The following is a 14607-nucleotide window of genomic DNA, read 5'->3' on the forward strand; positions in this document are numbered from 1 at the left end:
CTGTGCCCCATCCAGAGCCAGACTGCTTTGCAGGTCACTGCCAGTGCTGGTTTAGCAAATGCATTTCCAGGTACCTCTAAGGAAGGCTGCAAAGTGATCCAGGCTACAAAACAAACCTCATGCAGTTTGCAATAAAACTCACTGATGACCAAGAACAACAGCATGAGGAAAGACGACGAACTAGTCAGCACATTTATTATCCTAATGAGCCAGTAACCCTTGGTGCTCAAGTGCAATAATTCTGAATCACATCAAAAGTTCCCTGCAGCTAAGTAAATTACCTCAGCTGCTGCCTAGCAGCAAACTGAAAATGGATAAACAAAGGCATCCTCAACTAAACTCTACTTCCAGTTTCTAGCAGCCAGTAGTTAAAATGCATTTACTGAAAAATAGATATTCTTTTAAAAAGAAACACTAAAGTTTAAGTCCCCATCTCAAACCAAGCAGATGATTTTCCCCCACAGGCAACTGCATAGGAGAATAAAAATTAATTTCCTTCACACTTGGTGACATTTCTCAAAGACTTGGTATGACCATTAAAATCTTCTTCAGACTCTTGACAGGGTTCAACATGAATCAGTGGACAACTTTAACGTAGTTTTAACACTCTTTTCAACAAAGACACCTAGCTTCTCTCACATCTTAAGAGAGAGAAAGGCCCTGTATAAGCCAGTGAGGGAGGCCTCTGGTCTTTCTGGATGAGGTAAAGGATCCCCAGCTCCCCACCATAAACTCAGGCACCCTCCATGCCAGCAGCAGGCAGAGAGTACATTCTCCATCAACAGCAGATCAGAAAAACCAGTGAGTGACTGATCACTACTGTTTGCTTTTGAAGAGAGCTGCAACAGGGAACCAGGAATACATGGTTCTCCACCAATAATGCCAGGAAGATGAAGAGAAATGGTAGTGACTTCAAATCATGTCTGCATGCAGCCACCTGTGATTACCACCACTGAAGTCAAGCTCTGTCAGCCCAGCACTGGCAAAGTATCTCCAAAGCTTACTAGTGCCCATGAAGGAAATGGTCAAGCTTAGTTACCAACTTATGAATCCTTTAACACAGATACCCGCTCAAGCAGAAAAACAAGAGAGGACTTATTCTGGGAATGGATCATGGTTTATGTATGAGAGAACAAAAAGGCCAATGCACTACTTAAGTTGCCCTGGGAAAGTAACGAAGTCAAAGATGGATAAAGTTGCATTGTTAAATACTAGAGAATCCAATTTCCTTCTTCTCTACACCATCAAGCACTGAAAAAAAGGAAGAGGAAACATACAATAAAATGCTTTCATACATTTTATGGAAGTATACTACAAAAACCAAACATTGTTTTGAGTGACATTCCCCAGGAAAACAGAAAACTAAAAGAGTTCCCACAGTAAGTGACTAAGAGTTTCTCAAGGTGACACAGAAGACGACAGGTACTCTACTCAGCTTATCATAAGCAAATATAACATAAGGGAATCCAGTTCCTCAGTGGAAATACCAAATCTCACCCATTCCCACACTGCAGTGAAGGCTGAACAGAAGTAATAGAGCAGGCAGATGATCATTTAAGCCAAAGGCCACACAGACTTCTGAGGGGTCTCTGAACTGGTACAACCAATCAGAAATTAAACCACAAGTATCAGCAGACACGAGAAACCACACACAGAAAAGTTATGAAGTGTTTCACTCTACAAAGCAAAACCACTGCCCAATTCCTGCTACCTGCTTTGCCCACAGCTCATTATAATCAGTGCTTCCATTACCAGTTTCAGCATATAACCTAGTAAAGAAGAAGTACCAAGTATGACTAGTACTCCTACTTCCTCTAAAGATAGTTTTCTCAATTGCAACTTGTAAATTTCCAACCTGTATACAATTTTAACACAGCTCTTCTATAATTACATTAACTTCTCAGAAAGTTAATTACTGAGGTGACATTTATTACTAAACTGAATAAAGGGGGGAAAGCCTACACCCCACTTTGAGAAATGCCATGGAAAAAAACACTTTCGCTTACTATTAAAACAGTGCATCCACACATCACTATATAATTAAGAGAGGCAGAAGATCCTGTTTATAGTATGTGAAAACCAAAAAGTGAACAAACTACACCCGTGTGTCAAAGTTAATTAAAAAAAATTCAGGAGAGGGAAAGGAAAAAGGTGTTTAAGGCATGCAGGTAGGAAAAACATGATTACAGATATGGCAGTTTACTTTTTAAAAAAGAAACATTTTTATCCTCTTGAATTGAGAGTAGAGATGAAGTATTTCAATACACCATGCCGAAATTAATTACATCAACATTTGCAAGCCTCTTCTAATACAGAAACTGACCTATTGAAAAGAAATATCTATTTAAATTAATAATAAATAAAAAAGAGAAACATACCAACTTTGGCCCAAAATTGATGCCACCTTATAAAAAAAGTATTTTCCTAAAGAAATATGGACAGAATCTCAACTTTATAAATATTTTTACTTTCAAGTTCTAAACTGCAAATAATTTACTATAAGAAGTAGTAGAATTCAAAAACATCTCGACAGGGAAATGTCTATATATACATATGTGCTATATTATAAACGTATATGACATCCCCAAGAGCAGTTGTGCTTATGAATTAATGCTACACAGCTTGTACAACTGTGGAGAACATTTAAAGAACTAAAATAAACCAAATAAAACTATAAATAATACACTATTGGTTTTTAAATGTGAGATCATAAAGAAAAAATCTGACATTGAGTAAGCAAAAAAGGTGGTTATTGCACACATATACTTCTGCTCCTATAAAAGCAAGATCTGGTGATGAAAGTATTTTTACCTTGCACTGAAATGCACAACTGCATTGCTGCCAGAGTACATGTAATATAAAAGCAAACAAACTTAGCTGTTTTAAAAACAATACCCGTGATGCTATGCACTGAGACAATACTCTGTAGATCAGTTTATTTCCCATGTAGTGGACAAATCCAGTCAGTGTAATGATTTTTCCACATGCTGAATAGTAAAATCAAACGCCTTATTTTCCCACAAGTCACTGTGAGAATAAGGGTCTTGCTATACCCCTTAAAGCTTTCAATTTAAAAGTTAATTCTAGAAATTTGGAACTGTAGCATCAGGGTCTTTTGCCATTAATAACAACGACAACACAACAAATGGCTAAAGAGCAGTTATTTGTAGAACAGTTCAACAACTCAGTTAAGGAAGAGTTTTAGTGCACTTTGCTCATTTTAGGCCAACATGCTACATTGCCCTTTTTGTGTACACAGTGGACTCACTGATTTCCACTGTAAGAAAAAAATGACTTGGCAAGCAAAACACGGTGTCAAGCTGCCCTTTTTTTCCTCAAACATTTTAAGACAGAAGCTTTGCAAGACATTACACAATTCTTTGCTTTTATTATTAAGTGAGAAAGTCTGATCTGTAACATTGCCACATTGCTAGTCAGAAATGCTTCAGAGATGGAAGTTAACGCTGGGTCAACACAAGGCCTCATTCTACAACATTCGTTTACAAAGAAATTATAGTGATTTTCAACACACCCAACAAAACATTACTTGCTTCCTTCAGAACAGTCACATTATTCTTCCTGTAATGGGCATGTTACTACATAAATTACAATTTTTGTTTTTGGACAAAACATCCCCAAATCTTCACGAGAACAAATAGTCTTCTACAGGCATTACAGAAGTCTTCACACATCATCATCATCTGATGTATCACTGCTGCTTGTCTCAGAATCCTCATTCTCCAGTGCAGGTTTGAAAGTGCTGTTTTTCCAGGGGCTAAATTTAAAATTACAGATGAGGCCATTTTTCAAAATGCCGTTTTTCCGAAGGCCATTTTTTTGTAACTGAAATGTGAAAACATGACACATTTAGAGAAAGAAAATGCCAAACACAACAATCTGTTGCAGTTCAACACTTTTTGCATCTTCACCTCTGGGCTACGCTGGATCCACAGCTTTTCATATGTACAGAAAGGGTAACTCCCCTGCGAGCCTTCACCTCTGGCCAGCCACCTGTATCCCAGTGTCTCCAGTTGTGCTGAACTCCTGCAGTCAATGAGAGCTCACCCTGTGCTCACCCATGTCCCCACACATCTTGCCCCAGAGATCCTTTCTCCCAAATGGTCTCTCCCTGCAATCCAGTCCCCTTTCCCACAGTGCTGCAAACATCTGTGCTAAGAAGGGCAAAGGGCAATAGGGAAGGGGCCCAGAAGAGATGCTGCAGAGAGGAATGGGTATCTCAGCAATTGGAAAGTCAAAGACACTGAAGAAAGGAAACAGCTGATTCTGAAAAAAAGAAAGGAATTATTGCATTTTCAATACCACGCAGAATGTGTGCACTAAGACAAGCACTTGAAAGTTTAATATTCCAATATTAAATTATTAATATTTCCAATAATATTGGAATTACCAAATGTTCAGATTTAGTACTACACACTATTCTCCTGACTCCTTCTCACTGACCCCACCAGGTATACACAACACTCCTAATAAAACAAAATTTAAAAAATAAATTTAAAAAAAAAATTAAAAAGGAAAAATCAAATCTAGATTACCTTTTCATACTTTGCCACTAGTAAATTAAATGTCTCTCAAGTCCCAAAAAAGAAATTCTCAGAGTAGCACAGAAACTGCACAAAAGCCTTGAAAGAAGACTATCTTTCTTTAGGCTAAGCTGAGGAGCTTGAAAGCCTGTGCACTTATACCACCAACAATACTTAAAACTACCCAGAAGTACACCCTACCCTTCCCTTGATGCTTTGTGAATAGGCCTGAGCTACAGTCAGCATTGGTACCTGATTTTTTGGAAGCAACTATACTTCCAAATGCACAGTACTGAAATGGTAGTGGAACAGCAACATCTCTAATGATCAAAATTACTGCAGATCCTCCTCAAAAGGAGGATCTAGGGTAACCAACTACAGGTTTATAATAGAAAATTAACTCAGTCTTACCTGCTCACTAATGACTTGAAACTCCCTCATCTCATCCTCAGTTAGTGGAGCACATGTTTCATCATTTTCACTGTCTTCCTGCCAGCCCATCTCCTTTAACAACCTTTAAATTAAGAAGGACAACATTAGGAATTTGACACACACACTCAAACATTTCAAGCTCTGCCTACACACATCTGAAGACCTGTAACAAATGCATTGATTAATCAGCCAGTATTTTTTTTCACAAACTCTTATGTGAGTTCAAAGCCTTGTAAAAGGTACGTAAAGCAGAGAAGCTGAGTTCTCAGGTGGTCAAAGATGACCTATTCTACCACCATATGTGGTAAAAACTATACCTTCATTCTAAGGCAAGAGATCTGTGTCAGAACAGTAAGAATGTATTTTGTTAATGTAACTTAAAACATGCTGCCAGTGAAGCAGCAATGTATTCACTCCGCTGAGAACAGTATAAAGAGACAAAGACACACTGAGGGACTCTGCAGGTTTTCCTCAGCAACAAAGCAGAGCAAGGCATAAGGAATATTGGTGGTGTCCCTCAATGGAAACCAATTCAGGATGCAATGGCCTCATTTGATTTCTTTTTTATATCACATGCTAATGTCAAGAGCCGTCTCAAGCTTCTTCACAATTGAGTCAGGACCCACAGCACAAGCTGGTTTTTCAGCTCAGACAGCTAGGAGTGGATTTTGAGATAAGGGGAAGAAATGAGGAGAAGAAAGACTCCTCTTGTAACGAAGCTTGAGATATACAAAGATGCAGTCATCAGCATGTTTTGGCTAGCTCCTAAAGAAGAAGGGCAGTATCTGAGCAGGAACAAAATGGTTTTACATTTGAAGATGGTATGAAAACAGGGTTCATCTGAGGGTGAAGATACTGTGACATTTAACAATGAAGTTATTAAGTTTGCTTTCTGCAAAGGTTTTGCCAAAAGGATTAGCATCTTCTTCAGGTAAACCACATTAAGTAGACTAAAGCTATTTCACAAAAAACAAAGAGGTTTCCAAAATGTATGCCAGAGCTGACACTTAAGAGCTAAAAAACAGTGAATATATTAAAATAGTAAGACAAACTCACAGCTGACACCACATACCAGGCACTTCATCTAGGCAGATATAAGCAAAAAATGTCTGTCAACACAATCCTCCCCACAAAGAACTCTATATCCCAATACAGTGGATGTGCTCTGGGTAATTTTGCAGGGAACCAAAGCCACCAGTGATCATTTTCAGAACCATAACAAAAGCCTGGAATTGTAGAAGGAGAAAAGCATTACTCTGCTTAAAAAAAAAAAGTCAGTAGGGGAGTAACAGAAATGGAAATTGTATTCCCTACTGCATTTGGACCAAATCAGAAAGCATAAAAGGCAGGAAGAATCAAATCATCAGATGCAGTAAAAATATACGCAAGTCATCCAAAACTCTAAGAGAATACACTGTACAAAAAACACAATGCTAAATGCAGTTCAATGAGAGTTGACTTTAAGTTTTACTGCAAGCAAGCTCAGACATAAGCACTGCATTCAGTGAAGTAAATAGTTACAAAGCTTCTGTTAATGTAAGTAAAATTTAAGGTAATAGCTAACTAACTTTAAAGCAACATCCTGTAATGTTAGCAGCACCACTGTCCCTTTAAACTGACATAATTCTAGAATGGTTAAAAGTATGAACTACATAAAAAAATTACTTTGGATTAGCCAACTTGACACCAACAGGATTGCCTCATGTTGGAAACTTCCCCAGCAGGAAGGAAGCCTTTTTGTACCAAGCGTGCCAGTATTTTTACTAGGTATGCAAAAGTAATCTGGGAGCTAAGGTGGTGAACCATAGTGCAATTTATCACAAAAAGGCTAACCATAACATCTGTCCACATGTATGCTGAGCTCACAAAGCGCTGTGCCAGTATGGACACACAGCCTCTCTGGGAGAGAGACAGCTTGCCCACAAATCCTAACAAGGCTATTTAAAGTGATTTGAATTGAAAAACTAAGAGTTAGATTTGACTCTCATCTGCCAGTCAAAAAATCATGAGCCTCTAATGGCCACAGATTTCACACACTCCCAGAATATCCTGAGTTGGAAGGATGTGGCAAGGAATGTGGCATCCAGCTCCTGGTCCTGGACAGAACAACTCCAAGAATCATACCCTGTGACTCAAAATACTGCCCAAACATTCCTTGAACTCTGTCAGGCTTGGTGTTGTGATCACACTCCTGGGAATCCAGTTCCAGTGCACAGCTATCCTCTGGATGAAGAACATCCTCTCTTCCTGAAAGTCACAGATTTTCTCCCTACAATGGCAAACACCATTTTCTATTTTTGGTGTCCCAAACTAATATCTGGCAAGTTGATGTCCCCCATTAGGACAGCAGCAGTTGATTTAGAGGTGTTCCTTAGCTCCTTAAAGGACAGTCAGTGTATCATGCTGGGTGGGTGGCCTACAGTGGACTCCAAGAATGACATGTGCTTTTTATGTTTGCTCCTTAATGCTTATTCAGAGGCCCTTAACCATGCCATCACCAGCCACAAGCTCCATATATTCTGCCCCATCCATTAGGTACAACACCACTCCCCCACCTCTCCTGGTGTCTGCACCTCCTGAGGAGCCTGCCACCATCCACAACACTCCAGTGACAGAACTCATCCCACCTGGTGTCACTTATGGCAGTGAAGTTGCCAATGGTGGGAAAAAAGGAACAGAGCAGGGTGCTTTGCACTCTTCATACTCAGCAGGAGTAAGAGGAAATGAAAGTTTCTTCCACAGGCACAACAAAATGAAGAGTTGTCTAGTACAATGTACAGACTCTATCACCAAAAAAATCCCCAAACAAATCTGTCTAAACCATAAGAATCTGGTATAAGACTGGGTTGTGATTATCTAGCAGCATCGTTTTCACATCTACCAAATGCTACTGCAGTTGGATTACTGGGATACTGGGATAACAGAATTGTTTCAATCCTTTTCATGAAATTACTTTCTCACCTTCCAGTGGACTGTCTTGTGGTATCACTAATAGTGTCAACAAGTCAGCTACAAAAATAATTAACTACTTTAATAATGATGAAAAGCTCACTGAAGTTTTACATAAGACGCAGCATTTAAAGTATTTTTAATACAAACAGCAATTACACACATTTTTCCTCCCAGACACCTAGATCAAAACCAGAGGGATGAAGTCACTATGTAGTTTGCCATATTTTTACTAAGAAATAAACTTTCTTTACTTAAAAATTGGATGTTAAGTCAGTACACAGGTCTAAGAAACAAAGTATATCTCACGTTAAATTAGTACATGTCTAAAAGATACACTTTATGTTACTGAAGAAACATTTTATGTGTTCCAAGTTTTCAGATTCTGACTTCTGAACCAGTAAGATCAGTTACCATGAAAGAACACTCTTTATGTTGTATACAGTACATACCTATGCTCTGCCTCAAGTGAGCTTGAAAGAACATTTGCCTGTGGGAAAGCTGAAGTCTGAATGATCTGCTGAGGTGTAATTGAAGCATTGCCATTCTCCTGCAGAATCTCATTTTCAAAGTTTCGGTTTATATCTCTCTCACAATGAGGACTGTTGCTGTTATGCAAGCAGAAGGACTCATCATCCTAAACACAAAGACAATTTTACATTACAAAATGTAAAAGTGAATTCCATCCATAAGTAAACATCCAGAAGTGCTGCAATTCAGTAGTTCTGTTTAGTTTAAATTAAGTTTAAATGGAGAGACTCTGTACTTCACGGGTAATTCTGTTCACCCTTATGGTGTTTGCAATACCTGCATGTTACAGAATTCCTGAGACATGCTACTGATTAAGTAATGCAGAAAGCAACTCATGTGCTTTTCCCCTATTTTTTTTTTTTCTGCAAAGTTTAACACATATCTTAAAATTCAAATGTACTTCAGCTGTTCTTCATACTTAAAAAAATAACGGGCTGTTGAATTTTTATTGTTCCTAATTAAATATCAGAGCTGTATGTGGCAGAAGAAGTCTGAAAGCATATGAGTTCTGAAGTTTACTTTGTCTAAGGGACAGGTCACAACACCCATATCTCAAATAGCAAATTCTCTGACATGAATTCAGAAAGACTGCATACTGCTCTTTAAATTCAGACAAGCCCACTTACACATATGCACTTAACCCCAGCTCCTCAGGCTGTTGTGAAAAGCAACTGTAAATTACTAGACATTAAATACAAATCAGGAAGAAAATTTATTTACAAAGCTGACTGCTCAGGTTCACTCAAAGATTAAAAGGTCTTTAGTCTATAAACATGAGGTATTTCTTTCTACTCTACTCAGCAACCTGTAATTCATATTTATGAATTAGCCAAATAGCCTCAGAAGTCTTACCAACTGCAAAAACAAAGAAGAGTACAATCACGATCTATTTAACACCTTCTCAATAACAAAATCCCTAAACTGGGCATATAACAGCATTACCCATAGCAGGAGGAAATCATGCAATCTTCTGCACCTGTAAGAAGTCATACTTCAGAGCACAGGATCAACGCCACCACCATTTCCCTCCCACTCACAACTTGTCTGCTTTCAGAAATATTAGAACAGTCAGCAAGATATTGTTAAGAACACGTCCCAGTAAACATACATTCAGCTGTTACATTATATGCCTGAAGAATATGTCACATAATACCAAGAAAAAATTATAAATTTACTAAGCAGTTCTAATATAGAGGGTAAAACAGCTTCTTCCAAGTGTGATTCAGCTGCTGAGTACAATTTGCCTCATTATTTCAGAATCTCTAGATGGTTCGTAAGATCTTTCTAATCTTGAATCAAAATCTTTGTGTATTTCCTGAACACATGAACAAAGCTATCCCCAATATCCATCTCAGGGCAACCAGTCACAGAATACCTAAGGAAAAGATGTAGGCTTTTCTTAGCTCACACATGCAGCTAAGTTATACAGTCCCATTACAATCCCAGCTCAGTTATGCAGTCCCAAACTGCATTTTGCCTGAAATAGGATCAGGGTCAGAAAGTCAATCACACTTTTATGAGCAATGTACACTGGCACTGTTTCCTTTTTAATATCTCAGAAGCCTAATATCACTTCGTCAAAATCACTTGTTTATCTGGCTGATTTCTAATTCGTGGGATTTTTTATTTTAATAAGACATTTTAAGCCACTCATTTACAGCAAACAGGTTTGTAATCACCTCATTCTGAATAATAAAATACTTATCTTCACTTGGACTAGGATAACTTGTATGATAACTTGGTGGCTGGTAGCGTTTGACACAAATATTCTCTAGTATCAACACCGCATAAATCAATTCAGACTGAAAGAAACCTGATGCATATTATACACAGCCATTACAGGCCTTCAAGTTCTCAGTTAGTTAGAACCAGTGGTTTATGCACATATTGAGCTGTTGCTCCTATAATTAGACCAAGAATACAGAACTGCTGCCTAACTAAACACTAATTAGAAAGGAAATGGTTTGAGAAGCAGAACAAACATTTTTGTTTTGTAGGATAACTAGCAGCCAGGGTATGAAACACTGCCCTCCACAAATCTGTTGGGAATAGCTGGGATTCACACAAGAGTACAGAGGGAGCTGGCAGCTCACTGAGCTACTTTCCATCATTCACCAGCAGCCCTGGATTACCAGAGAGGTCCCAGGCAACCGGAGGTTGGAAAATATGACGCTCACTTGCAAAAAGTATTGAAAGGAGATTCCAGGGAACTACAGGCATGTCACTCGCCATGGTACCAAGGAAGGTCATGGGACAGATCACTGTGAGTGCCATCACACGGCACATGCAGGACAACCAGGGGATCAGGCCCAGCAAGCACAGGTTTGGGAAAGACAGGTCCTGCTTGGCCAACCTGATCTCCTATGACCAGGCGGCTGCTTAGTGGATGAAGAAAAGGTTGTGGATGTTTTGTGCTTGAACTTCAGTAAAGCCTTTCTTTGACACAGTTTCCCAGAGCATTCTGCAGAAGCTGGCAGCCCATGGCCTGGACAACAGCAGTCTTCACTCAGTAAAAACTGCCTGGATGGCTGGGCCCAGAGGGTGGCGGTGAGTGGAGCTACATCCAGCTGGTGGCTGGTCATGGGTGGGGCTCCCCAGGGCTCAGTACTGACCACTTTATCAATGATTTGACAAGTGCACCTCAGTCAGTTTACAGGTGACACCAAAATGGGTAGGAATTCTGATCTGCTGGAGGACAGGAAGGCTCTGCAGAGGGGTCTGGACAGGATGGATCAAAAGGCCAAGGCCATTACACCTGCCTGAAAGGAGGCTGTGGCCAGGTGGGGGTTGGCCAACACCATGACAGGACACAAGAAATGGCCTCAAGTTGTGTCAGGGGAGATTCAGGTTAGACCCAGGAAGACTTTCTTCACAGGAAGACTATCTACCACAGAAAGGGTAGTCAAGCACTGGAATGGGTTGTCCAGTGATGTGGCTAAGTCACCATCCCTGGAGGTATTTAAAAGCCATTTAGATGTGACACTTGAATACATGGTTTACTTGCAGACTTGATAGTACTGTTAATGGCTGGACTCGATCTTAAAGGTCTTTTCCAACATAAACTGATGTATGATTAAGTTTGTTTACTAAGCCTAATTTATCCTTTTTATTGTTGCTAAAGACACACAAGTACTTAAGTCATGAACATGCACTAACATATACTGCAGAAAGACAAAAAGAAACTACAAAGCAACACTGGAGGAAGAGTAGTACTTGGAACAATGTTTTCAAATTCATCAAAAGGTAATTCTTTTCCTTCATTTATGGATCCAAGACCATTACTTAACAGCTATTTACAGCAAAATAAGAAGTAGTTTATAATTTGTCTGAAACCTATTGGACCTACAGTTAAGTATGAACAAAAGTACCTTCTCTTGCCCATCATGATTCTCATCTTCATGTTCCTCTTTCACTCTATCTCTTCTCAATGTTTTCAAAAATTCACTTTTCTTATCAGTCCGCATTCTTGTCAGTTTTGTTAAACGAAGCTGACCAGATTTGTCAACAGGGGATGAAGAATTTGACCGATTACACTAGTGAAGGAAGTCAGAAAAAGAAAGGATGTTAGAAGCATGTTCATGCAGAAAATTTTTAATTAAAGACAGAGGTATCTGTTCTTTCAGGTTTCACCTGTATTCAGAGTCAAAAGCAGAGGGAATATATTTTGGTATATACAGTTTTTAGATGTAAACCCAGAGATGCAGGTTTATGGAGCACTGCTAAGTGAACAGTGGGCCTTCTGAAACATGTAATACCTTTAGCAGTTTTGAAGTATAAATGTATCAGGCTGTATTTTCTAACGTGGGTTTTTATTCTAAATCAAACCTACAAAGAAACTGCAGTACTTTAAGGCTGGTGATGTGCATTCCACCTTTCCCGCACGTTAAGTTCCAAAAAAATATATTTAATACAATTCTGTATAAAATTTACTGCCCATCCTCATTTAAGCATATTAAATGTTTTATAAATTTAACTACAGCTACTACTTTACCTCTTTCACTGCATTTTGTGTTACAGCAAATGCCTTGACAGTTGATTTGAAAGGACTGAAACTGCGAACACCATATGCAGATTCATGAGGAAATGCATTCCCAAGTTTGTTTTCTTTTGCTTGGCTTTTCCACTGTGTGGGCTAGACAGAAGAATAAACAGAGATGTAAAGAGTCATTAACTACAGAAGGATTCTTTTCAAGAATCTTCATAAAAATGATTGAGCAAAAGCAAATCATAACTGCAACCTTAATGTAGTGCAAACATCTGTTTTCTTGTGGAAAAGAGGCTGTTTATGAGCAATTCATCTGCTCATAAATACTGTTCACGCTGTTTATATAAAAACTAAAATTTCAAAACAATTAAGATCCTCATATCTGAGGTAGTGGAAATTAAATATGGGACTTCCAACAGCATTATTTTAGATTCAAAATGTTACAGAGTTAAGAACTAATCTATCATATGCTCTCAAGAGCACAGAAAAATTCCTGAAACAAAAAACTAGAGATGAAGCCAGTGAGAACAGCTCAGCCCAGGTTATAGCCTGGTAATAATGCCAGTCATGGCTTTTAAGTCCATATGGACCATTCACTTAAGAGCTGGACTTGGTGATTCTTGTGGATCCCTTCCAACTCAGAATAGTCTGTGATTATGCATATGGAAAGTTGTATTTGGAAAGGGACCAGAATTACACTGCTAAGTTATAATGTCATGTCTAACTGGGATAAATTCTGATGGTATTATTATGCTGACTATACCTCTCCACAACATATCTAATTTTGTTCTGTTGAAATCATACATACAAAAGGGACTGCTATTCCGTAAGTTTGAAATACCATTTTTACTCTCATTTGTACAGCTGCTGCACTTCTCAAAAGCAGTAGATGAGAAGCAAAGAGAGACTAAATTATAATTTAAAATGAAAAATGCAAAAAAGTTGTTTCTATTCATTTTGTGTGTGTGTTGCATTTTGCAAGTGTTGAATACATTATAATCTAGGAACAATATTCTCAGGGATGAAAAAAACACATTCAGAACTACAGCATGATTTTTTTAGGCATGTTTTCATAACACTGGTATCCAATACTCACCTTTGCAGATGGAGTGACAGGTTTGGGGACTAATCCTTTAAAAACACTTGTGCCAGTTCCATTCCTTACTGGCTGTGAGTGAACACTTCCCACTACCGGGAATCCAGATATCTGCAGCTCTTTTGTACTGCCTTTTTTAATGACCAGCATTCTCTGAGATCTAGATTTAGGATTTAAAGGGTACTCTGGAAGAAAAAAGAAGTATGTATATAGATGTGTGTGTGTGTGTGTACCTGTGTACACAACTCACTAGTTTTTAGTTCATAAGGTACTGGCAGCCATATGATCCAGAGCAAACAGGCATAAGTCAGGAACTTAAATCACTATTAGTTCCACAAATAACATACTGTGCAAAACTGGAAAAACACAGGTTCTGTTCCGTTTTTTACAATCGTAATTTTAAAAATGTTTCACTTGGCAATGCAGGAATTGCACTTTTTAAAAGAATATACATTCTTCAAAGAAGCCTGCTACACACTTCTAGAGACTGCTGCATAGCAATTCTACAATCAAAATACTGTTAGTTGTTGATAGTTACTCAAACTTTGAAAGAGTTTATGGCTTTCAAATTCCACTTAAGGTTTCCTAAAGGATAATTAGTTATAGATTTATTAACAGCTCAGTTTAGAGCTCTGCACTGAGGTTCTATAAACATGAGACAGGATGTGCACTACACATTAGACCATGGCAGTGACAGTTTCTCTAGCTCCATGCTTCAGATGGATATAACAGGACAAAATTTCCATGTTCATTGGAGAACAAATTAGGAGACACACAGCCATCAAACTAGAGAAACTGCCATTGAGCAGTGTTAAGGAACATCCATTAAAAAGAGTTCTAAAATTTTCAAAAAGTAAAAAAATCTATATTTTGTATATGCCTTATATATATTTTATATATATATTTATATATATATATATTATATATAAATATATATTTTGTACATTAAGAGCCTTTTCAAGCATTATCTCCTCTCCCTGCAAGCAATTCTACTTCACATAGTCATTACAGCCTCTGTTTAAAAAAAAAAAAAAAAAAAAAAAAAAAAAAAAAAAACCCTTTTTAAAAGAACA

The 14607-nt window shown here is 38.2% G+C and overlaps 1 protein-coding gene across 6 annotated transcripts in view; it reads right to left on the bottom strand.

The window, feature by feature from the left end:
- Positions 1-1106: 1106 nt before the first annotated feature.
- The window catches only part of GPBP1 (GC-rich promoter binding protein 1), a 37997-nt gene continuing 24496 nt past the window's right edge, over positions 1107-14607 (bottom strand). For 4 of the 6 annotated variants that reach the window (XR_005955412.1, XR_005955411.1, XR_005955410.1 and 1 more), the window contains 7 exons: positions 13535-13719; positions 12445-12585; positions 11822-11986; positions 8375-8559; positions 4953-5055; positions 3930-4284; positions 3707-3843 (listed from right to left, as the gene is read on the bottom strand). Coding sequence is in view for 2 of the 6 variants with exons in the window: in XM_041470764.1 (XP_041326698.1) it covers positions 3685-3843; positions 4953-5055; positions 8375-8559; positions 11822-11986; positions 12445-12585; positions 13535-13719 (938 nt within the window). In the remaining 4 variants the exon portion in view is untranslated. Of the gene's footprint in view, positions 3844-3929; positions 4285-4952; positions 5056-8374; positions 8560-11821; positions 11987-12444; positions 12586-13534; positions 13720-14607 lie in introns of all 6 variants that reach the window. The other 2 variants (XM_041470764.1, XM_041470765.1) reach the window with 1 other exon arrangement.

Source organism: Pyrgilauda ruficollis, unplaced genomic scaffold (assembly GCF_017590135.1).
Source record: "Pyrgilauda ruficollis isolate IOZ18807 unplaced genomic scaffold, ASM1759013v1 scaffold25, whole genome shotgun sequence".
Taxonomy (NCBI): Eukaryota; Metazoa; Chordata; class Aves; order Passeriformes; family Passeridae; genus Pyrgilauda; species Pyrgilauda ruficollis.